Genomic DNA, 24,790 nt, shown 5'->3' on the forward strand with positions numbered 1-24,790 from the left:
AAGTATAATGTAAAGTTGCTTTGATGATTATTTATTATTCAAGTGATGTATGTACAAGAGCTGTATTGTATATTGTTTCAGTATACTTTTAAGTATTTCCTTAGTCAATAAATGTCAATTTCTTATACAGTTTTCAGCTTTCCCAAAGAAAAACACCTCTGGCCCAGAGCACAGAGGCATAAAAATGTGTTAAACAACAAAGCACACTGATACACCATCTAATGAATAACAGATTCTGAGATGACAGCGCTGAAATGCAATGTACAATGTGCCAATATTACACTGGGATTGTTTCTCTTTCTCTGCCTCTCTCTCTCTGTTTTTCTTGTGACAAAACATTTAAAAACTAACATGAACCGAATGCACTTATTATTTATTTGTAGCGCAACTAGTTACATAGTTACATATTTTGCCAGATGCATTTATTTGAACTGACAAAACCCCAACTCCAGGAAATTTCACTGCAAGTAACCAAACTGAGGTAAGCTAACCAGTAATAACAACTGATCTTGACATGCTTAACACTGTACAAACTACAATGGCTGTTTACTTTGTTGTGAGTATCCTAACAGAGGCTCCTCTGGAGACCATGAACCCAGGGTACAGAGGCTTGGAGAATGTGGTCTGCATTCTGTGAAGGAGCATCATCTGACCAGAATCAGACACACTGTAGAAGGACAAGCTCCCGGCCTTATGGTTCAAATACACTCCTACAGTAGAGGAGCAGGGGACGGATATTCTAGCAGTGATTCCATTGTGCCAAAAACTGCAAATGGAATTTGAAAGGGAAATGCACCAGGACTTATCTGTGTATCCAAAGCAACTTTCCTGCAGCTCTGCCCCTTTGTAGCACACAGCGATCTCAACCCTGGGCCCTCTCCATTCAACTTCCCAGTAGCAAACTCCAGATAACCCCTCAGTGCACAAAACTTGATCATATTTTGTAAATCTGTCTGGGTGGTATGAATGACGCTGAGCCCTTTTAATCCAGGTTATCTTGCTGTTTCCCTCAGAAAGTATTAGGTTTTCAAATGCTGTGTTGGGATCCAAACTGAGGTGGTAGGAATCTGAAAGGTAGATAGAGTTAAAAGAAATTATCATTCAGTGTGACTAGTGAAGTGCATTGGAAGGAATGGACTTCATCCAAATGTGTTTATGCCAAAATACAGTGACCACTTACACAGAAGGAACTCTTGTCTTGTTTTAGGATCAGGATCATCTTCAATTAAAAATAGAAAAAAAACATCTCACACCAACATCAATCCCAGTAAATAAACAGAAATGAGTTTAATGGTATTTTCTTACTTGTCACTGTTATTTCTGCAATAGCTTTTGCAATGTTCTCCATTTTGTCTCTTAAATCAGAAATGGCCTTTGTCACAAAGTCAAAAGATGTGTGTAGGTGGATGTTGAAGTCTGAAGACACATCAGGTTCTGGACAGTCAAAAACTGACTGGCAGCTCTACAAACATTTAAAAACAAAAACACAAAATGAACTGTAGTTTCCTTACCACTACATTATCTGATCGATCTGTTTTGTGTCTGTGTACCTGCAGGAAATGAATGTGATCCTCCGTGTGGGACAGCTGCTTCAGTTTATCCTCTCCCATCCTCAGCTCACAAATCTCCTTCTCCAGCTGATTCATGAGTGCCTCAGCTCGGCTCATCGCAGCCTTCTCTTGAACACTGATTGTCTCCTTCACCGCACGTCGGCTTTTATCTGCCATCTGCACAATTTCAGCATAGGCTTTCTCATTCTGATTGGCCGCTGCATCTGCAGTACACTGACAATAGAAAGACATTGAGAATAATCTTAGTTACTGTAAAAAGAAATGGATACAGGACACATGCATCACGTATAAGCCAAGAAAAAGTAGGAAGACAATTCACCTTCAGTGCTTTCATTTTCTGTCTCAGCTCCCGCAGCTGCTTCTCTTTCTCCTGCATCCCCTGCTGGTATCTTTGTTTTTTCTTTCCAAATTGTTTCTGAAAATAAAATCATGTCATTTTACCCCTTTGTTCACCTTTGATTTTCAATACAATTTTACACTTGACAGATATGTATATAGATATACAGTAATAAACCATACAGTATAAATCTCCCTGTCATTAGTAGAAAACAACCTTTAAACCAATTGTAAAATTATATTTGAATTTAATTTCACAGGAATATGACTGACTGAAGACTTTCAAGCACAAACTGGGGCCAAAAATACATGTCCTTACTTGTCTCTCTTTCCTCTCTGCTGCAGCCGAGAGAGTGTCATGACCTTTGTGGTCATCCATCACACAAAGCAGACAAATGCATTGGCCATCACTGCGACAGTAGACCTCGAGCAGCTTGTCATGCTTAGGGCAGATCCTCTCTTGTATGGAAGCATATACTTCCACCAGCTTGTGTCTTTTGAAAGCAGCAGACTCATAGTGAGGCTGCAGGTGAGTGGCACAGTAGGAGGCCAGACACACCAGGCAAGACTTGACAGCTTTCAGCTTCCTCACAGTGCAGAAATCACACTCCACATCCCCTGGACCGACTCCATCCTTTACATGGGGTGTGGGTTTCTCTGGTTCCGACATTTTCCCCATCAAGTCAGCTAGCACTGTGCTTTTTTTGAGCACAGGTCTTGGTTTGAAAGTGTGTCTACACTGGGGACAGCTGTAAACACCACTTTGGTCCTCTTCGTCCCAGTAGGCATTCACACAATCCATACAGTAGCTGTGGCCGCAGTGAAGGGTCACAGGGCTCTTCAGTACATCCAAGCATATCGAGCATGATAGCGGACCTGCCGCCCAGCTTTCTGCCATCTTCATCACAACACTTTCTAACTTTCGTTTTCTCTAAAACGAAAATAGGAGTGCCTTCTCTTATTGTCCTGAAGTTAATGGTGCCCCAAATACATCTGCTTATTGAATACATTTATAAATGTACAGGGAGCGTATGTCACCCTTTAAAATTCGTTTGTGAGAAGTCGTGTCACTTAAAGTATTTAAGGGACCAAAGCAAGGAGACAATGTAGGAAACCAAGGAAGCAACGGAGGAAACAAATAGACGATTAACATGCGAGATTTGAGTGGAACGCGAGATTTCTTTGGTATCCAGGGAGACGACGGCAGCGTTCGGTATCTTTGCAGTGAGGAGGAGGCAGTGTTGTGTCTCCTCTGGTGATGTTTATGTTTTAGCAGAGAGTATTTGACACGATGGACCTACCGGAGACGATCAGAAGACGTTTAGAAGACTTCTCTCGGAATGTGTTATTTGACCAGAGTCGGTCTGAGCCTTTTTCAAAGGAAAATGACACGTTTTTGCCACACGGTAAGTTCAACCCAATCCACAGCTAACGTTATGGACGAATTAGCTCTGATGTTAATGCAGCTAACTAGTGACAGGGACGGTTGTACTGGGCTGTGTTTGTCTCCAATGTAGTTTTACACTAGTTGTTGCTGATATTGGGCTCTTAAAATGTTGCCTTTTTGTGGTTTGTTTATCAGACAAGCGGGTTTTGTCAAGTCTCCACCTCCAGATGTCTCTGTACTTTAACATGTGGTTCTTCCCCTTGTGGTGGATCAGTGAAATTGTAATGCTGCACCTCAAGGTAAGGCAAAACGAGAGAAAGTGACATTGGATGTTAATGTGAAATACTGCTAATGTTTCTTTTCTAAATAAATAATCGGACCGTGTGAAAACATAAACATCGGGGGCGCTGTCATTATAATTAGGGTATATTTAGGATGGTAATAATTACATTCACCAATTAAAATCAAGATAGATTTAGCCCTCAACAGACACTTCATATTATCAGACTACAGTACATGACCATTGTGGTTGATCCTACTAGTTGGCTCCTCGAACAGATAGACCTGTATGTGCACTTCTGTTTGAACAACAAACACAAATTATTTCACCATCCTTAAAAATATATTATCTAGTATATTTGGGGAGTAACATTTAAATCCAAACCTTTGTAGTACTCAGGAGAAAAGTATCAGTTACCAGAAAAAGAAGCTGTGATATTTATGATATTTAAGTATGCAACAAAGTGATTAAGTGATACCTGATGGGCCGATGTAGGTATTTATTTTTACTGGCATTAATTGTTATTGTCAGGAGTACCTAGAAACAAGTTAGAACATTAATTAAAATTCAGTTCGTTTAACTCCATTGCTGTGATTTCTTCCAGTATCCTGCCTTGCCAGACTACTACAAGTTCATCCTTGTGACTGTTCTCATCGTGATGACTCTGATAGAAGCCATTAGACTTTATCTCGGTTATGTCGGGAACCTGCAAGAAAAGGTGGTGCATCATGTATAAAGATATAGTTGATTTAGAGACACAACACAAACACAAAACAAGAGGACATTAATTATAGTGAATATAAGGCAGAGATTGTAATTCATGTCATGCTTGTGTTTGTGGAAGGTCCCGGAATTGGCTGGATTTTGGCTCCTGAGCATCCTGCTTCAGTTTCCATTGATCCTGTTTCAGCTCTTTAATGAAGCCATTCTCATACAGCCCCTGGAGAGAGGTGTTCACATAGTTCTCGCTATATTCATACTAACACAGGTATGTATACATTCCACTTAAATACTGACTTGTGTAGTTCAACAATTTCCAAACAAACCAATGCATGTACTTATTTTTGGAAGGCTATATTATACATGTTTTCAAGCTTTCATTACTTTGTGATCATTGCTGATTTAATCTAAATGTTTTTCTTTAAAAATTTCTGTTCCTGAATGATATAGGCCCTCTCTGGTTTTGTGGCACTCCGGGACATGGTCAGACACACAGAAACCCAGTTTCATCTCAGACAGTTTCACTAAATTCTGAAGCTCACTTACATGCCACATCTCGACACACCAGGACATGTCCTTACCTAACACCACCCAGACACAGAGGCCAACAACAAAAATTATATGTCACTTTTTATATTTAGTGCAGTACATGGGTTATTTTCTTCCCACAAATGATTATTAAGGAGAAAAATGTTTGACCATATTTATTTTTGTATTTTTATTCACATTATATTTCATTGTATTGGATTGTATATGTATTGTATTGCATTGTTATTTTTATAGAGTTGCAATAAATAAAATCTACATAACACAGAGCCTGTGTATCATTTATTAGGCAGCTTATATACTGCATCATTGACTGTCTGGTGGTGTGCTCTGAAAAGTTTTATCATCAGTAAATCTTGTGCTTACCAATATCAAGACTAAGCACAAAATATTAGGATTGTAATTAAAATTAAGCAAAATATCAGTTTTTATAGTTAATATCAATTTTTATCAATATTTAAAGAGGACATATAATTAAACATTAAACAAAGATTGCCAATGGATAGTAATTATTACTTGGGATTTGACTTAACTCCTTCTGTCCATACAACACAAGTTTGACCTGCGTCATGAGGTCTGTATAAACGAGGTAACAGCAGTGTTATCCCCGCATATCTGTTGTTTCACACACCTGTTGAAATTCTAGCAAAAAATATAATCCTCTTCACTCATGAGTGGAAATTCTCATCACTGGCCAGAGAACAGAGAATAAAAATCAACCTGTAGTTCCCAGATTCTAAATGTTGCTCCCTACATTGGGGCAGACTGCGATGGTCTTGTGACCATTGCCTCTTGTGGATCCATTCTTATTTGGCTTTCTCTACCAAAGTGATGGTGCCTGATGCCTTTCGCCTGAAGCCTCCTCAGGGTGTCACTGTGTGGATGTGGAAGTTCCATTGTCATACCTGAAGGCTTTGACACAGGGGGTAAAACACCCATATGCCTTTTGTCTTCACAAGTCTCTTTGCCAAGTCTGAGGAAATTGAAAAAGGATAGGGAGCACAGAAGACCTTTGAAAGACCATAAAAATGAGGTAAAATGCTTAATGCTCGTCTTATCACCACTGCACAAAGATTGTGTTGTGATCATAAATGCCTAACACCAGGGCTTATGTCCCAAACAATGACCTTCAATGGCAACCTGAGCATTTAACAGAAAGAGAATGACGGATAATTAGAGAGTGTTCAAGAGGATTAAAAATGAATTAACCTTTTTCCTCCTTGGTCTGTGGCCCTTTGCACAGGCACAAATAATTTGCTGTGTGATTTCGTTTCTCTCACGGGGATGTTGTGGGTGAGATCTCTCTGGTTCTGCTCTCCAAGCGGTATACATCTCAACAGGGTCAAACCCACTGAATAAATGGCAAGATCAGGTAGAGAGGAGGTGAAGTTAGTGATACATTAAAAAAAACATACATTCTTATAATAAATGTGAATATCAAAAAACAACCTGCGGGATCATCTTCCTGTTCCCCATTCTGCCGTTTGGTCTTGGTTGTATCTGCGTGTGAGGTGGAGGACTCCTCAGGCACAAAGTAACGTTCTGAGACCCGTAAAGAATTTCTGTCTCTGTAAATATACCGGCTGTTGAAGTTGTCATTGGTGACGCTTGACAGCAGGCGCTTTGTTGGAATAATGTCTGGAACCATCTTAAAGCACATGGATGACCTGCCACAAACATTAATTTAATTTAATTTAGTAAATCTGACCATACCTCAGCATTTAGTTATCTACTATCTATTTAATAGTAACATTTCACTGTCAGGTTTACCTGTGGGATGTTCTAAGGGAAGATGGATGCCCTGAAAAAGGGAAACAAAAGTTACAATTTGGGGAAGGCTCGAGTTGACTGATAGATGATGGAACTTTAATTCAGTTCCATCTGAAGCTGTACTGTAGATGCAGACAAACCTCTGTAGACTTTATAGGAGACAAAGGGTTGTTGGGGGTAGTGATGCTGTTGGTGGATGGGATTTATGACATTCGGTGAAGGTGGAATAAGAGCACTTAGGTGCAGTAGCTGAGATGAACATCTCCAGTGTCCTGTATCCATCCCCAGGTCATCTGTGAAAGCAAGCCAAACACACCATTCACTGCTACACAAGACCTTTCCTTATGCAGAGATGGATGAAAAATTCATCGCTTTCCCCTCAGGAGACTATCTACTTAAAATATAAATAATTAGAAGTCATAAGGCAATATGATTAACCTTACAAAATATGGCACTAAATTAATAGTACTAGTGAATTAGACAATGGGCATATAAGGGCAATTTTTAGAAAAGCCGAACCTCCCAAAAAAAAGGTTACCTGTGTGAGTTGACCCAGCTGTGAGATGACATGCCCTGCGATGCAGGTATGCGGCCCTCATGTTTTCCAGAGAGTCGTCCTAAAGAACAGAAAAGATCCCAAAATCCAAGTCAAATTACAGATTTTGTTCCATTTTTTGAAGCATTACAAGAACTTTCTCATTGTATCAAATAAAATTGAGTTGAGTATGTGAATACATGTTTATGGCTGACCAATAATGTGTCAGTATCGGTGACATAACAGTTTGGTGGGGATAAGGTGACTATGAGGGAATTCAATCTCTTTACCTTGACAGGTTCGCAGCCCTGCCACAGAGTCACCTGACTAACCTCGCCAGAGTGAGTGGTGGAAGGAGGAATCACAGCTTTTTTCATCAGACTATTTACCTTCACAAAGAAAGAAATATTAATAGGAACATCTCAGGAAATCTCACTTCTTTGTCTGGCTGGCTCTGTCTCCTACACATATTCACTCTCTTTACTTCATACCTGCCATTTTCTCCTGTGCCTTCCAATCCTCTCTGGGATGCTCTCTTTAACTGTGTTCTCATGTGGCAGGCTGGACTCCTGCAAAGACCATTCACTACTCAGTCTTGTTTAACGTCAGTAATACACACTTATAAGAGTGTGCATTCATTAATGGACCGTTTAGTCAGTAGCCATTCACAATATTTTTGATACTGCTTTGCAAGACCTTTGGCTCTGTGTTCTTCACTCTCTCTGGTCGCAGCCTGTTCCTCTCTTTATGACTCCTTAAGCGTCTCTTTTTCTTCTTCATTGGAGATTGCTGTTGAGGAAAATAAGAGTATGTGGTAAACTGATACAAGACATGATACACAATCGATTCTGATCCAGATGTGAGATTAACCTTACAATGAAAACTGCAAATTATCTAGCGATAACATACACAGACTCACAAGGTGAAAACAATACCAGCCACAGCTGGTAATAAGGCATTAATATGTAAAACAGATCTCTGTTAGTCACTATACCTCTGGATGGAGAGTTTGTGGCTGGTTCAGTAAATGAACTGGGAGTCCATCTGAATCTGAACTATTTGAACCACTGGTGCTGTGAAAGCAAAAATATTCGCATTCAAGCTGAGTGAGAGCACATTTCATACTTATCCCATATTGCCCAAGTATAAATAATAATAATAATGATAAATTACTAAATCACCTCGTTTCCAGGTCAGACACAGAGAAGTTACAGTCAGTGCCCAGATCTTTGCCCAGCCTCTCTCTGACTTCCTTTCTCAACATCGCTGCCAGCTCTGACAGACAGTAAGTGGTCTGAAATAAATACAACAGAGGGAACATTAAAAAAACAGCTACACAAACACAACGCTCACTTTTAAATGTCAAGAGTCACAAAATTCAAGCTTTAAATACCAGTATGATGCAGGTATATTTTGGTGCTCCAGCTATGGAAGGAGTCTACATTTCTATAAAAGACATGAGGTTTTATCTCTCACCTTTGTTGGATCGGGATCACAATAGTCTAGCAAGGTGTCACAAAAATAAAAGCCCAGGGACTTCAGGTCTCGAGTAGTAAAATGTGTTCCTCTTCTGTCACCTAACAGTTAAACGGATGATACATCATCATAGAAGAAACACGCAAGCTTATATACATAAACTCACATTCAGAAAACTTAAACTAAACTTACCTAGAGTGGAGCCTCCAAAGGTGGCCTCCATAGTATAGCTGTTTCTGATGCCAAGTTTCCACATGGCGATTCGTCCTGTTCCCTCTTTGCTCTTCTGCACCCTGAATTTACAGCTCTTGAATGAGAACTGAGCAAGACAGCACAGTAAGATGTTGTAGCTGAATGCTAAGTAGGCACAAATGAATACCAAGGAATAGATGCTGCCTCTGAAATGCAGTAAATATGAAGTGTTTGACATATTGTAAAGAGTAGATTTGTGTGCAACAGATTGGTGACTGTTGAATAAGCATGGTGTCCTCTACCCTAAGAATTTGTAAGCTAAATAAAACAGGACCATAACAGGCCAAAAATAATAAATGTAGCAATTCTAATTGTACTTCAAACAAATTAATAAAAATGTTCAAGGACTATATATAACTCAGACTAAATGAAGGTATAAAAGAGTTTTCAAATACATTGACTTTACCTTGTTACTGGCATTCTTGCTCATCATTAGTGGGAAGACTCTCTCCTGAAGCTTCAGAGAAGCATCACCTTGGTTGTTACAACCGTACATGAAGACATTGTTTTTGCGGTTGTGGCCATGAAAGTCACAGTAAAGAACTACATCCGTCTCAGCCATCAGCCTGGGGAAAATAGAACATAACAGGGCGAAAAGGATTTTGTTCAGAATAGATTGTGATTTGTCGACTTTCCAAACAGACAAAATGTAGGAGAGAAATATAGAGCATGCAAATATAGTATGTGCCATGCTTGGGAAGCTGCTTTGTAAATTTAATTTTGAAAGACACAGTTCCCAGAAGAAAAAGTTAAAAGTTCCACAAAGCAGCATTCGACAGAACTTTGTATGCAACTTCAAAGACCCAATTCAATAAGCAGTCACTGAAATTTGTTGCATCCCTGCCTCTCTTCTTCAGCTTTCCTTTCTGTTTTTACCGCTGAACTATGTAAGATCCTGTATGTGAAAGAAAAGAAGTTACAAAGTCAAACGATTTTTGACCGAATGATAGTGGTATACTAATTTACTGGAACTGGTATCTTATAGCTATCAATCCAACCATTTTTTTCACATGTACTTTTACTGCTATGAATAGTAGAGTCCTACTTGTATGATATAAAAAATAGCTAAAAGAAATATTCATTAATTCAATTGGATCCTGTGTTAAGTGCCTCCAACATAAACTGGTTGTTCACTGACACAGTGTAGAAGAACTAATCATTTTCCGGTTCTATGTAAATATAAAATTAATTAATAAAAGAGCCATATAACATCTGATTTGTGCAGTTTAACTGGACAAATATACACATGAATGTACACATAAATTACATAAATGTAGAAAAAAAGAAAGGAAAGACTACTGAAAACACTAAAAATACAAGTTATTTAATATGAAACCACTCTCCTTGTGTTTGTTCACTCTCCTTACCTTTCCACCAAGTTTCGGGTGTGCCACACACAGGGAAAGGAATCTCTGAGCAATGTCTTATAATTTCTGTTGAGGTCCCTGCCCGCCAGAGAGCAGCGGTAATTCCCCACCACCACACCATCGGGGTTCAGCATGGGCACCACCTGCAGCACATTAGAAAAAACTGTTTGATAGCAATATATAGAATCACAACACAACCTCAAAATTCTGTCCATTCACGGTCTAATTTGTAAATTACTATTCAGACATATAAATTTAAATGTATTGAACTAATGATCATGATAATAATACAGACAACAGACTATGAGCTCGAGGTCTCTCACCTTGAAAACAAAAGTCTCCCTGAGTAGCTGAGCATCTTCCGAGTCCCCAAGCAAGAAGTCCAACAACCCCTCCATCATCCACGACCCGTTGGTTTCTCCAGGGTGCACTCGGGCCGTCACCACCACAGCCTTCTTGCTCCTGCCCTCCACCCTGCCAACCCCCTGAGACGTTATTGTCACCACATACACAGCATTCCCAGCAAGGCTGTGGCACAGGACCCGTAATTTACAGTATGATGCAACTGCAGGTTTGGAAGAAATATGCTTAAGGTAGTGCTGCAGGTGTGAATAGGTGTAGGGGTAGCAGTGGGCCAGGTAGCAGGTGTCTGAGTCATATGGGAACTGGAGAGTCCAGGTGAGTGAGAACAGGGCGATGGTGTCGCTGTTGTTGTCCTTTGTATTCTAAATAGAAACAGAGACAGCTTAATACATTTTATTACTACGCAGCCTCTCCAGCTGTTCTACCTTGCAGTAAAACTTTCTGCAAAACCATAAAGATGACTAAATGTTCTCTCTGATTACCTTTTTAAAACAAGTGACAACTGGTGACTTTTCCCACTCATGTCAGAACGTTCACATACCTGATTGCAGTTACGGTAGTATCTGATGTTGGAGCCGATGCGTTGCCATCCAACACCTTTCTCCTTGGCAGCCCTCTCAGAGTAGAGGAGTGGTCTCATACCCAGAGAATACAAGCTGCTGCTCTTCATCAAGTTGATGATAGTGAAGCGGTAGGTCACTCCAGCCTTCATGTTCCTGACCCTGAAGTAGAACCACTGCGTGTGCTTTCTGGTGTACATGTCTGTTTGCAAGGTGAGCTCATAATCATAAACACCCCTGAAAAGGGAAGAAATATCAGCGGAAACAGGGAGAGAGAGTAACTTCACCTAGAATCACAGGGATGGAAATAGAATGGTTGAAATGCTGCAACAACAATAGACTCACACTTGCACGGCTTTCTGAAGGTTCCCACTCTCAAAGCGTGATTCAAATTCGAGGGTGAAGTCTGTCTGATTGATGTCATATGATGTGGCACTCTTAATGGACCCCCTGCTCCCTCCGACACGAGAACAGGTGAAATAGGGGCGCTTGGTGGCTTAAAGGAGTGACAACAACAGGAAAAGAGTGATTATAAAGTCAAGGGTATTAAATAAAAATAAACTTGAGTTGTTTTCAGACAGCAGTGACAGGGTATCACACGTTTATCTAGAAAATTATTACGATTGTTGATATCTGTAATAATACTACTGAGGAAAGACACTTAAGCTGCCTAATGGCCTACCACAATTCCCATGACTATACGTCTATATTAAAAGAAAGAAAGCAAGACTTGTACATTGTTATACAGCAGTTACATATGGGGATGGTGATGCCAATATGAAATCCACATCTTGAGCCATAAAGGAGTTAGGTTGGGTTCATATTCATAATATACAAATACTAACATACAAATGTATGGAGTAAGATGCTTTTAAATTCAAACAGAATTTGGTGTCTAAAGTTGTACCATGGTCAATGCAGTACACCACTTTCCCTCGCTGCTCTCCGACTGGCATCGGTGTCCTCTCATGTCCTGTTGCCTGATAAAAAGGCTCTGGCTCTGGGGGGTCCCATTCTACAACACACACTCTCTCAGTGTCATTGTCATTGTCAGTGTCGTATCAGAAACACACCTGGTCACAAAAAAAGGTTTGAATATATATGAAAATTACCTATATGATGGATAATGTCGCTGATGACCTCACACTCTATGGGCCAACGGGGACGGGAGATAGATGGAAAGTTAACCAGTTCCAGTGGTGCCCTGAGACTCAAAATTGGTCTGCCACCATCAAAATCTATGAGCAGCTGCCTGGTCCGCAGAGTCTGGTTAAGGTTTCTGGACACTGAGGGGGAAGATGAATCACACCTTTAATATCTGTTCTTTCATCCTCCTGTTCTTCTACACTCTGGGGTATGTATTTTTCATCAGTTCTGCCTGATTGCCTCACCTAGACCGAACAAGCTAAAAAGGGATTATGCTGCACCTGATTGCTTTAATTATCTCATTGACAAAAGAGCTTGTTTAATATATAATGATCTAGAATTAGGGATGAGATTCCACATATTCATTCAGTGTTAACCAGTTGTAACTTGTCACAGTCCCATCTCAACAACAGCTAGCTACATACAATCTACATGCATATGTTGTTCAAATGCAGCCGATATGAAAATAGCTTACTCTGCCTTCTTTCTGCTAATTCCTCCTCGTCTTCTTCAGTGTTGGAGTTATTGGTGTCTGATTTGTCCAAGTGGAAGGTATTCCACCAATTCCTGATAGCAGAGACAGCCTTGGTTGATGTTTTCTCTACCTGATTGGGAAATTTAAGTCATCAATGTTGTACACTTATTTCCAAAACTGTATCAGGATAAGACAAAGATAAATTATGTTATTATCAACATGAACTTGTATAAAACCTTGATAGGAGAATGTTTTATATCAATACAATGCAATACTTGGGCTTGTGTGTACAAATATGGTCTGAAAAGATACTCTAAGTGAATTCACATGGGGAGACAATAAAACAAGTAACCAAACTCACATGTGGGGTGTTCAGGGAGGTATCTCTCACGGGCATCTTTAGCTGACGTTCTGCTAAAAGGAAAATGCAAGAGAAAGTCATTTTTTTTTCGGCATACCAGTGTAGTTAACTGGATCGCTCGAACACAACAGCTCATACAGTGTCCCGTCTTCAGCACGGACTTTCTGGTATTTTTGCATGGATTTAGTTAGTTAAAGCCGGGTTTCTCGCTTCTTGTGAGGGACAGCATTTTATTACATTAATGTGCCCCTACTACATTAATGATTGACTGGCTTTTCTCGTTGCTAAGATTAGCATTAGCTTCTTCAATTGACTACTGCTACCACGCTGTTCTCAACGTGTGCAACGTTTTTTTTAAACAAATGTTTGACAGCCACTTACCTCGCTTACATTTTTATTGCACTGCCATACATTGAAAACAAAAACAAAGCACCCGTATTTAAACCAAAGACCGAAAATCAAATTTGTTGACCACGACAAATGGAACAATCTTTCTCCGAGTAAGCAACGTTACCAAGCAACAGGATGTATCAACAACACCACGGTTGTCGTGGAGATGCCCTACTGTGTCATCGAGCCAGGAAACGCTTCACAAAATCACAATTTTAAAAGACAAGTCATTGGAAAAAACCATTTAATAACTTTTTACAAAATATACAAGCTCAGTGACATTCCCTCCCCTTCCAAAAACATGGCTTAACCCACTATACATTTTTATGTACACAGTTGTAAAAATGTTCAATAAAATAGACAATCCCTCCAAACAAACGGTGGTGGTCATCTACATGGTGGTGGTCACCATTCATAAACTAACGAACTCAAGATATTTGGCACATTTACAATTGTGGCTACAAAAACAGGACAAAAAGGACATTCAAACCCCTCTGGTGAATGGCCTGCCATGTAGGGGCCTTTACATGTCTGCATCATGAACATGGAAAATGGTAGAAAAAGTCCACAGATCACTGAACAAAACTTAAACTTGGGAAGGATGACCTTATGTTAGTGATAGGAGTGGATTTAAAAAATGCTGAGCAGGCGGTGAATGACCCAGGCTAGATGTTACGTGCTATTCAGCTTCCGTTTCTTCAATCGCTCCCGCCAGTCTTCAGGAAGTGCTTCAAAGTTGGCATTCTTTGATGCTTTTCCTCTGGAGAAAAAAAAAACCAATAGTACAACATTTAGGGTAGGGTTACATAGAAGGAAAAAAACTAAAGAAACTAGATGTGAACTCAGTGTAGCTACATCTGTATATCAGTGTTGTATAGTATGTGCACAATTCAATTTTAATTACATTTTGAGGCTGTTAAAATGGTGATTGGACATTGTATGGAAACATACGTCATGAGCTGCTGTTGCTTCCAATCCTCGATACTCTTCTTGTTAAGTTGGTCTCTGTCCTCGTCACTGGAGCTGCTCTTCTCTTCCTCATCCAACTCTTTCTGGATGCTCTGCCACTTCTTCACCAGGGAAGGCATTTTGGTCTTACTCTTCTTTGACTACAGAGCAAAAGAGTGTATCCCAACGAAAAAAGGTTTTTTTTCTGTGACATTTAACATTGTGTTGACTTCATATATTGTAGCTTTAATAATGAATATTATTGGTATTTAAGCAAAGTTTTCTTTAAATATATCTACTACTCTCTTTTGACACGTCATGTAAATGTAAACTCCAATACTAACCTTATCCTTTTTGGCTTTCTTGGTCTTGTCTGTAGGTGGAGCTTTTGCTCCAGGAGGTTCGAAGGGTGGCTGGGATGGTGGCAGTGGTGGTTGAGGAGGTAGGGCTGGGACAGGTGGGACCGGAGGTTCACAAGGAACCAAGGGGGGAGTGACAGCCGGCACACCCCAGTAGGCAGTTGCTGACATTATAGGAGCTGCAGGCAAAGATAACCCTTATTATTATTATTATTATTATTATTATAATAATAGGGTAAACATTTAAAGGTTGTTGTTTGAATTACCACTCTTGCACTACCTCAGTGAGGTGCTATACTGCTGTACTTTGCTCAGTATATACATATTTCTGGAAAGTTCTTTCATGTTCTTTGTTTTTATGATTGGAAGCACTTGCACCTTCTTGCACTGTAAAATGTTCAGTGTTTAAGGAGGACACTGAAATTGGTCTTGAGTCTTGTTTCAGTGGATGTGTAATAAGGCAGTTTACACAGATTATCAGGATTAGCAACAAAAAAAAACCTATCATATAAAGTTATGTATACACAGATGTGTAGCGATATCTGTTTACCTGCACTGGCAGCAGGCTGGGTGTAGAGAATGGGACTGCTGCCAATAGTAATGGCTTTATTCATCTGACCAGCTTTACGTTTCTGACCTTTCCCCAAGGGGCCTGATGACTCTGCAATCTGTGTGAGTGACAAGAAATACAAGAAAAGTTAAACGATGCTGCACATTACTATTCTAAATTTAAACATGTAAAGCTATCAGGTACAGTATTAACAGAAACAATCTAATTAAAGAAGAAACTTGATTATGCCAATACCTTCATGCTACCAGCGGCCGGAGGTAAAGGAGGCCTCCCACTGCCGTCTTCCTCAGTTCCAGGGGCTGGAGGCTCCCCATCATTATCATCATCCATCTCCATCTCCACCTCCATGATCTCTCCATCGCTGTCAGGAGGAGGAGGAGGTGGAGGAGGAGAGCCTGGGGGGAGAGGCGGAGGCGGGGGAAAGTTGGAAGGTGGAGGTGGGCTGTCGGGAAGAGGAGGTTGGGATGGGGACCAGAATGCACTGGGCTGGGGGGGTGCTGGTGGTGCAGCAGCGGGATAAGTAGATCCTGTTTTTTGAAATAAGGCAAAAACATGGGGTGTTTGTGAGGGACAGCAAAGCAATGTTCACCTAATATTATCCATGCACATGTTCAATAGGAGTCACACTTATTTTTCTTCTCTAAAATTATTAAAGACAACACTTAAAAGGGGAGATTTTTTAGTATGAAGGAGCAGCAGTAGTAATAGACTGACCTGTAACCCCACCAGTAGATGCAGATGATGTTTTGGTCTCTCCTTGGCTGGAAGTCTGTGTCTGGGTACCTTGGCTGCCTTTCAGGTCCTCCTCTTTGTCCTCCTCTGCTGGGAAATCCCACTGGGATTCACCGGTCCGGTCCTTCACATAGAAATACCGCCTGTGCTCTCTAAAGAGTGGGACAACAGAGATAGAAAACAAGAGTCTCAACGACTGGCCTAGCAACTGGCTGAGTGGCATGATACCCTGGGACTGTGGGGCAAGGGAGTGGACATAATGGCCACAGTAAAGGGGCAGGGGTGTTGACATGGACAGCAACTTTAGCCATCCAAAAGAAGAGCCCAATTAGAGTGTGGTTATGAATGTGGATAGGGAACCCACCTTGCTCTCAAAATTAATAAAGCAAAACAAATCATCTCTAGGTCCTGAAAGTAGCATTCAGCAGCTCACACCATGGTTGTCACATTTGTTCCGTTTTAGACAACCATTCCCACCCAGACACAGGAAGACGCCAGGGAGGAAGTATCATCATCATCATCATCATCATCATCATCATCAACAACAACAACCATAGGTCAGAAAATAACAAGCACACAATCAACTCATTTCACATCAGAAAGAGGAAAATAAAAAAACAGGAAGACATATGAAATAGAGTTGGTCTGACCTGCTGGATTCCCGTCATTGCTCCATCTTCACCTTTTATTTGATGCATGACACTCGTCGCTTCCAGGGCGTCACTCTGTCTGCATTGCATTCTGGGAGTTGTAGTCCTGTAAAGTGCAAAGCTCTCCCACGCAACCAACCTTCTTACCATACCCCCCCTCCCAATATTTTCCTTTGATTGGACCCGTAATTTGCCCTCACAAAAAAGGGCTTAACAGTCTGTTATAGGGAGAGGGAGTCCTCTCTGTGGCAGGTATATTTTACAGGAAGCAGGCTGGCCCAGAGTGTATGCTCCCTTATCAGCAAGGCAGAGTGCCAGGATAGCATCATAGAAACCTGAAGAGTCTGTTTCTGGTAATTATTTCAATCCACTCGAACTGGTTAAGCTTCTCCCCAAGTCATGTTACAAAGTCTGCAACATCTGCAGTGAAGGGGGTGTAGTCACACGGTAAGATTTTTGGGGGACGAGGGAGTTTAGAGATGTGAAAGGTAAGGAGCGCGTACCTGTCCCAGTGGCAGGACCAGCCTTTAGGGGTGGCGTTAAGTTCGTAATATTTAATGTGTTCAGCAGCTTCCTGCAGCCTGCGGCGAAGATAGACCCCATTCAGAGCGCCCTCCCTCCAGTCAGCGATCCGTGTCTGGAGGAAAATTTAAAAAATAAACCAAAAAGAGAAAGGGAAGGGACAGGAGGAGACAAGAGCGAGATAAAAACCCAGAAAGAGGTAAATTAATGACAAGATAGATGAGTAACATAGAAGAGTAATTACAGTAAGCTTCCAGAATGACACCATGTGATGGATTATTATGAGAATTTTAAATATTAAGTACTACCACATGGCGGTGTGCAAAAATGATATGAAATAAAATTAAGCATTAAATATTTTAGAAGCCCCACTGGGATAGCTACAAGTGGAAGCTACAGTAATATTGCTTATAAAACTGAACAACCATCCTCTTACCTCAGTTTGGAGCAGAAGCAACTGGAAGTTTGAGATTGCCTTTTTGTTTATCCCCAGGAACTCCATCTTGCTGGTTAAAGTGTTGGCTAATTCTCCAATCTGAAACTACATATTTTTTTTGCATTAAAAAATGTCTTAGAAGAGACTGTCACAGTTATTATGGTTAGTAATAGTAACATTGCTGTTACTTTGAGCTCGGGCGTTTCCACTTTGAGCTCAGACGTTTCCAATTCTTCTTTTACCGGAGGTTTTGGAACCGTTTTCTCCTCAGCATTGTCCGTTTCCTTTTCGTCTCCCTCTGCCACATTCTCTAGGACTTTAGAGGGTGCTATAGGACACAAGAGAGGAATTTAAGTTTGCAGGAATTTCTGGATCAAAACATTAACAGGTTGGAGTTTTTAATGTAATTTACCCAACCCTGTCATGCATATCACCCTTCACTAGCACATGTAAACATTTTGACTCACCAGTCTCTGTGTTGTCCTGTAGGTCTGAGCCCCTGCTGTTAGACTCTGGGCTGGGAGCAGAGGGGAAGGCAGTCTTCCATCGGTTTTTCTTCAGTAGAAGAGCACGAGAACTAGAGGCTTCTTGGCTTGTCTCAGAACTAGGACTGGAAGCCCCGGTGCTCCCATCACCCTCCTCTAGTGCCCGGAGCTCAGCCTAGGAGTCAGATGTTAGAGTCAGGTTAAAACTAGGTGACATTGAAATTAACATATGTCACTAATGTAAGAATGCAACTACTGCGCACTAAAAGACAATTTCAAAGTAATTCCTACCAGTAATCAAAGTTAACAGAAAAACCGGCTTCAAATGCCTACCTTTTTCCTCTCCAGAGCCAGTTCCAACTCCATTGTGTCTTCCTCTGTCTCCTCCTCACCATCCGAGTTGTCTCCCGACTGCTTCTTGGCACACACATCTTTCTGGACAGTCGGGGCTGAGTCCGAGTCACGCAGAGGGGTAGAGGGGGATCCTGCAGGGCGTACACCCTCTCCATCAGAATCCAAACTGTTCTCTGTCTCATCCAACCCTTTTAGTAGCCTTTTTCTCCATTTTTCCTCTGCTTCTTTCACTTCAGAGGGGATCAGAGGACCAAGCAGAGACGCAGCCACTCCACGGCGCTCCTCCTCTTCACTTGTGAGTCCTACAACACTCTCGATTACCTCCTTTTGTACAAAACATGAGAGTAATATATCAAAACTCAAGATAATAATCGTAAATACCACAGAATCAAGCTGATTCACATTTGTGTTGGACTTGAATGAAACTTGCCTTCACTTTGGTCTCTTTCACTGATGTCTGGGCTGCAGTAGATGCAGCCTTTTCCTCTGTGTAATAACCTCCATGGGCTGTGCCATTGCCATTAACGCTAGAGCTTCAAAGAAACATATATAACACATCAATCAACTGAATTTCTGTAGTGGGACTAAACCAAGAAAACTGAAACGAAGTGTACCTCAGATTATGTAGGTACAGTATTTTTATCTGGCTTCAAAGATGAAGATGCCATTCACAAAGTTCTGATAATACACCCTGTCTTTCTGTCGGTCACTCTTACCTGTTGGCATACTGCCCCAGGCTTTGCACCTGATCAGCTAGGTAGTGTGGCAGCTCCCAGGACACCTCGTTGGTCACAGTGTTCCAGTAGTAGTAGCAACCAGAGTTGTCATCCCATACCTCCTGCCAGTCTCCCATCTCTACACCCACTGCAAAAAAGCATATGCATGAGATGCCACGGAACAAAGGATGACATATTTTAGGTGATATATTATGCACACTTTCTCTCTTCCCATAAAAACACTGTCTTTAGGATTTAGGATATATCCTGAATGATTTCATTAGTGTTCAGCAATCTGGAAAGTTGATCCAAAACATCAAAATTCTGCTGTTCTACAAGGTAGTTGGCAAAAAAATCTCTTTCCTTATATTATAAAGACAACTATAATTATCATGCAATTGCTTTGTTAAAATATTACAACAGAGACATGAAAAGGTCTTGACTGGAGTGGAGGAGACATCCACATTTGATCTTTAATACAGACAGTTACATTAAGTTTACTCATTTGGCAGATGCTTTTATCCAAAGTGACTCACAAGCGAGGGACAACACTAAAGCTTCAGTGCAATAGGAGACCTTGGTGTAAGTAGTAATCACTACATCTATTCAATAAGTGCAAGGAGATCAGGTAAAGAAACAAACCAAAAGTGCATAGTAAATTTTAGTTAGGCATGTTAGGGTGTCGCAAATAGTTACCTCCAGCTAGTGAGTACTGAGTATTGTACTCAAAATCTGTACTTTGCTGATTCTGTTCTTCACTGGTAGCCGGCTGCTGAGTATTAACCTCAGGTCTGGGTGGGGTAGCAGTTGGGACTGAAGGATGAGATGTTACATCATCTGTACTTGGCTGAGTCGTGATTGCATCAATTTCCTGTGGTGGGAAAATGACAACAGTAATGAATGTTTTTGACAATAATATGTTTTCAGTCCAAAGTATGAACAACACTCTTCTAAGAGCTAGTCTTTACATAAATAATGTGATTTATTAATGAAGAACTAGGCCCAAGTTAGCACTGTGTTTGTTGCTTCTGTGAACTTGAGGTTGTGCTTCTTAAAGATAATTTAGGATTAACATTAACACTGTTTTACAATCCAGATAGCAAAAGAAGGGATTAAGATGTGCAGCAAAATATATACTCACAGCCATGAAATTGGCCAGTGTACTGTCGATGTCTGCTGATTGGTTGTGTTGAGAAGTTGCAGTTGAACGCTGAGAGTCTCCAGCATCCTCTTCATCACTATCCTCGTAGGCTCCAAGCAGGGACAACCCCTCTACAGGTGGAGACAAAACAACTTGGCTCAGTCAAACGAGACTTTTTTGTTTCCACTGTCTAGGATACACACACATACAGTTACCTTACCTGTGGCCTTTACTGCGGGAGCTTTCATGTTTGTGATTCTCACGAATCTGTGTCCATCACCCTCCTGCTCGTCTGCAATTCACACAGCCAAAAGGTTAATGTTGAGCCTCAACAGTTAGACTGCAGCAAGATGGCTAGCTTTAACGTTACACGCAGACACAGACTGGCTAATGGTTGGAAGCTAACGTTATTCACCCACACAAGCAAAGTCCTCACACTCATAGATAATGCAGGTATAGCGTAACACTATGTATATGTTACGTAGGTTAATTAAGTATTGGTTAACTGACCCAGTCGTTTGCCATAAGCCTATATTTGGCAAGCCCCCAAACCTGCTAGCTTAGCAAGATGGCAGCTAGCTTCTGGTCGATCCGCTACATGAAAAAACAAAGATTTCGTTGCTTTAGCTATAGCCACTTGGCTGTTTTTGTTGACAGTGTATATCTGCACCATATATTAACTAATTTGTTAGCTAAATATTGTTGTGAATTGTTACTGTCTTTGTTTCTTTACCAGCTGGGCCCATTCTACATACCGCGACCGTTTAGCCTTCAGCTAGCCTGAAACTAACAAGCCACTGTGATAGCATGTTTTCAAAAATATTACCATCAGATCCCGAGGGCGCTTCTTCCCTCTCTCCGGCGTTCCCACTGCGGATCCCGGGAGGTGAAAGCTGTAGGATTGTTCTCCGACCCACCGCTCCTCCTGTGAGGCGACTTTTCTTCCCCATCCCTAGTAAGAGGGCCTGCTCCCTTCACTGGCGTCGTTGTTGCGGCTCTGCTCTGCTGTTTCGAGCTGCTGCCACAAGCGCAGGCATGAACTTCCGGATCATAGGGTCATGTTTTGTGTTTAGCAGAAGCTGAGGTAGAATGCCAGCTAAGTTGCTAACGAGCTTAGACATCATTAAGTCAATAGAAAACATCGTTGTTAAATCTTCTTCTTTTGTCTTTCAGTCTTTTTCTAATTTTTACGAGTGATCTAGCTTGTGGACCAAAAGCTAACACCCGGATTCTTGAGTGTGTAGTTTAATAAACGTAACATGGGAGGGTGAAGATAAGCAATTAGCTACACAGTTTAGAAGGGGAGCCACCCACTGATGTATGAACACAGGGATCCACCACAGAGGCAGCAGTCAGCAGGGCTCGAAGGAGGAACAAGTGCCCAAACCAGGACCAGAAGAAGGTCGGGGAGCCACGGATCAGAGTCGATGGGGGCAACGATGGGACCCCTTCTCCACTGGCTGCACGATGTGGCAGCTGTGACTCTCCTCAAAGCCCGTCGGACTCTATTTCAGGCTGGCATCCTGTTTTGTGTCCTTGGGCTGCTGCTGTGGGTGTCCATCTTTCTCTATGGAAGCTTCTACTACTCCTACATGCCCACTGTCAGCTTCTCCACGCCTGTGCACTTCTACTACTCCTCTGATTGTGATGTCTCTGAGCAAGTGCTTTGTTCATTCCCCAAAGCCAACATCTCTTTTATGAAGAATGAGAGAGACCAGGTGATGGCTTACGGCCAGCCTTATCGCATATCTTTGGAGTTAGAGATGCCAGAGTCCCCTGTGAATGAAATGTTGGGTATGTTCATGGTCAAGATGTCTTCGTATACCAAGGGTGGGAAGACTGTCTCATCAGTGGGACGATCTACAATGCTGCATTACCGCTCCAGCCTCCTGCAGACGCTCGGTACTTTACTGTTCTCTCCTTTGCTTCTGAGTGGGATGGCTGAGCAGAAGCAGCTCATACAAGTTGAGCTCTTCTCAGAATACAAGACAAATGCTTATCAACCAACTGTCGGTGCTGTCATTGAGATCCAGTCCAAACGAGTGCAGATCTACTCATCTCAGCTCCGTATCCATGCCTACTTCACTGGTATACGCTATGTTCTGTACACCTTCCCTCTGACATCTGCAGTGATTGGCGTGGCCACCAATTTTGCCTTCCTCAGTGTCATTGTGCTGTTCAGCTACCTGCAGTTCATATGGGGTGGGCTCTGGCCTCCAGACCAAGTAAGAGTCAGAGTTATGATAGGAGACAACACTCGCATCCAACAGAGGAGAGAAGAGGCCCGGAAGCGCATGGAGAGAGAAAATTCACAGAAGGAACTTGATGTTCCCAAAGTGATTGGATCTGTGAATGAATCTGATTTCCAGGGAAGTGACACAGCGGCTGAGCTGTCCTCAAAGAAGCCCTCAGTTATCTCAGATGCCTCAGGGGATGATGCACCAGATACCAAGGAGGAAGAGTCCCATGACTCCAAGGAGCCTGATGAGAAAGACGGCTCAGACGTGTTGGATGGATGCCCGCTGCCTCACCAGGGTGAGACAACCCTCCGACAGAGACCTGGACCCTGGATGAGCCTGTGAACCATGCCACCGCACACGCTTAAAGTACCTGTAGTGTATGTTCATTTGCCATCTCATTTCCCATCACTCCTCAGCAGATGGGAAGTGATTTGGCAGATACTGATAGATTCAAGTTAACCCACTGTTTAATTGGCACAAATACAAATGCATGAGAATATATTACCTGTGTTGTAGCTAAAAAAACTACAGCTTATTGTCTTGTCTTGATAGGTTTACCTCATAACTTTGACCTCTGCTCACCTCTTTCTGCTAATTGTCTGCTCAGTGTACACAGTCCTGAAGACAACAGCACTATTATAGTCTTATGTTTGTGCCACTTGTGTTTTGATTGTGGCCATAGCAGGAGGTTGCTACATTCCAGCTCTGTGTTGTCCAACATTATTGTCAGCAGGAATCTGGCATTACCATCAGCTGTTGTCCAACACTTTAACACACCCTTTTTAAGTCTGTTGAACCTGTTTGTGTTTTATTGTTCTGATGTCTGTAGGGTGGCACATTGTCACATCATGGCCAGCTTACAATAACTGAGTCACACATCCTGACAATCTTTACATATAGATAAAAGTAGACATTGACTCTTCTTACTTACCAATTCAAACATAATTAGACTTGATTGTATTTGAATGTAGCTGATGTGCACTTGAAACAAAAATTTCACTCTTGATTTGAAAATTCCAGAACTGTTTCACACCCTTTTAGATCCACACAAACATGCCTTGTGATATGTTTTTTTCAGAAGTTCTGTCATAGCAATTAGTTTTGGAAAATTTGCCTTAAAAAGTGTCTTTGTTTTTAATAACTTACCGGAAAAAAAATCCAAATGGTCCAGCATGAGGAATTAAAGGAATTAGTTGAATTTTCTTTTCATCGTGCAAATAGAGACGTTCTATCTCAGTGCAATGGCTGACTTAACTGCCGTGGCACATTAAGTCAGGGGTTCAACGCTTCTACAAAGTTGGTTTTCATTCCATCTGACCATTGTATTCAGTATCTGTTACAGTGCAGTTTGCACTCTGCGGTTTAATGTTGTGAACATATGTATTTATTTGTGTGTTTTCATCACAACAAAGAACCAAGATATTTTAGATGGGTCTTTTAAGAAATATATATGTTTGTTAATAGGTCTGTTAATAAAAACATGTCTGTAACATCAAGGAACATACAGTATGAGAGGGATAAGGGGAGATACTGTTGTGACGTTGGCTCTTGTTGGTAAAGCTAATGATGATAAGGTAATGTAGGAATTGTTTGGATATAGCTCAGCCTCCATGTGTTTAACCTACACTTCAGGCGAGTTTAGGGTTTAAGCAAGTATATGTATGGGTTTGTTCAAGTTGTGTTGATATAGGATTTTGTACCAAAGATTAATAAGAAGCACTCATCACTTGGTTATCCTCAATTCTGTCTTTTAGAATATTCTTCTAAATGCCTCTGAAGTTACATAGGTGTATGTTATTTATGCACTGATACTGAATTAAACAAATAAAAAAATACAGTGGTGCACATCTTCTTCTCTTTTAATGTTGCTAACACGAGTTTGGGTGACATCTTTGTCAAATAACAAAGCAGCTTAAATATTTCAATCTATAGAAAAATCTGATGTGATGGGTTTTAGTAGGGTTTTCAGGAAAGTTTTTTTGTATACCATGAAATTTTGAGACCAAAATGTGAGATCTTTTCATCAAAACTTTTGGTCACATACATAGTAAAAAAGAAAATTTACTTTACTTTATTGAAAAATGCATCTTGTCTCTCCGGA

At 41.2% G+C, this 24,790-nt stretch overlaps 5 protein-coding genes across 6 annotated transcripts; 2 read left to right on the forward strand and 3 right to left on the reverse strand.

The window, feature by feature from the left end:
* Positions 1-140: 140 nt before the first annotated feature.
* Positions 141-2,805, reverse strand: LOC111228698 (tripartite motif-containing protein 47-like). Its single transcript, XM_022754706.1, has 6 exons — positions 2,227-2,805; positions 1,891-1,986; positions 1,551-1,784; positions 1,306-1,462; positions 1,181-1,219; positions 141-1,067 (listed from the first exon to the last, which is right to left on the reverse strand). The coding sequence occupies exons 1-6, from the start codon at positions 2,803-2,805 to the stop codon at positions 547-549; spliced, it is 1,626 nt and encodes a 541-aa protein (XP_022610427.1). The 3' UTR covers positions 141-546.
* A 93-nt stretch (positions 2,806-2,898) lies between these two features.
* On the forward strand, positions 2,899-5,057 carry tmem17 (transmembrane protein 17). The gene is made up of 5 exons (XM_022754707.1): positions 2,899-3,313; positions 3,490-3,593; positions 4,179-4,292; positions 4,419-4,562; positions 4,745-5,057. The coding sequence occupies exons 1-5, from the start codon at positions 3,199-3,201 to the stop codon at positions 4,820-4,822; spliced, it is 555 nt and encodes a 184-aa protein (XP_022610428.1). The 5' UTR covers positions 2,899-3,198; the 3' UTR covers positions 4,823-5,057.
* A 213-nt stretch (positions 5,058-5,270) lies between these two features.
* On the reverse strand, positions 5,271-13,631 carry LOC111228697 (cytosolic carboxypeptidase 2-like). The gene is made up of 23 exons (XM_022754705.1): positions 13,527-13,631; positions 13,146-13,198; positions 12,785-12,914; positions 12,276-12,449; positions 12,071-12,178; positions 11,509-11,659; positions 11,145-11,400; positions 10,564-10,956; positions 10,241-10,383; positions 9,280-9,439; positions 8,814-8,940; positions 8,622-8,722; positions 8,327-8,439; positions 8,140-8,218; positions 7,842-7,934; positions 7,637-7,714; positions 7,436-7,534; positions 7,149-7,227; positions 6,751-6,903; positions 6,611-6,641; positions 6,290-6,507; positions 6,050-6,191; positions 5,271-5,813 (listed from the first exon to the last, which is right to left on the reverse strand). The coding sequence occupies exons 2-23, from the start codon at positions 13,179-13,181 to the stop codon at positions 5,591-5,593; spliced, it is 3,087 nt and encodes a 1,028-aa protein (XP_022610426.1). The 5' UTR covers positions 13,182-13,198; positions 13,527-13,631; the 3' UTR covers positions 5,271-5,590.
* A 134-nt stretch (positions 13,632-13,765) lies between these two features.
* Positions 13,766-21,438, reverse strand: fnbp4 (formin binding protein 4). Of its 2 annotated transcripts, none has more exons than XM_022754319.1 (17): positions 21,276-21,438; positions 20,670-20,741; positions 20,450-20,580; positions 20,005-20,179; positions 19,309-19,456; positions 19,023-19,125; positions 18,572-18,916; positions 18,221-18,413; positions 17,996-18,081; positions 17,754-17,858; positions 17,299-17,432; positions 16,128-16,297; positions 15,648-15,940; positions 15,393-15,510; positions 14,828-15,021; positions 14,487-14,644; positions 13,766-14,295 (listed from the first exon to the last, which is right to left on the reverse strand). In XM_022754319.1, the coding sequence occupies exons 1-17, from the start codon at positions 21,397-21,399 to the stop codon at positions 14,208-14,210; spliced, it is 2,637 nt and encodes an 878-aa protein (XP_022610040.1). In that variant the 5' UTR covers positions 21,400-21,438; the 3' UTR covers positions 13,766-14,207. The 2 variants fall into 2 exon arrangements, with proteins under 2 accessions (XP_022610040.1, XP_022610038.1); XM_022754317.1 differs by having other exon boundaries at positions 17,942-18,081.
* Positions 21,439-21,528: 90 nt separating this feature from the next.
* LOC111228444 (seipin-like) lies at positions 21,529-24,517 on the forward strand. Its single transcript, XM_022754322.1, has one exon. The coding sequence runs from the start codon at positions 21,766-21,768 to the stop codon at positions 23,029-23,031; it is 1,266 nt and encodes a 421-aa protein (XP_022610043.1). The 5' UTR covers positions 21,529-21,765; the 3' UTR covers positions 23,032-24,517.
* The last annotated feature ends 273 nt before the right edge of the window (positions 24,518-24,790 follow it).

Source organism: Seriola dumerili, unplaced genomic scaffold, assembly GCF_002260705.1.
Source record: "Seriola dumerili isolate Sdu_G_001 unplaced genomic scaffold, Sdu_1.0 BDQW01000219.1, whole genome shotgun sequence".
NCBI lineage: Eukaryota > Metazoa > Chordata > Actinopteri > Carangiformes > Carangidae > Seriola > Seriola dumerili.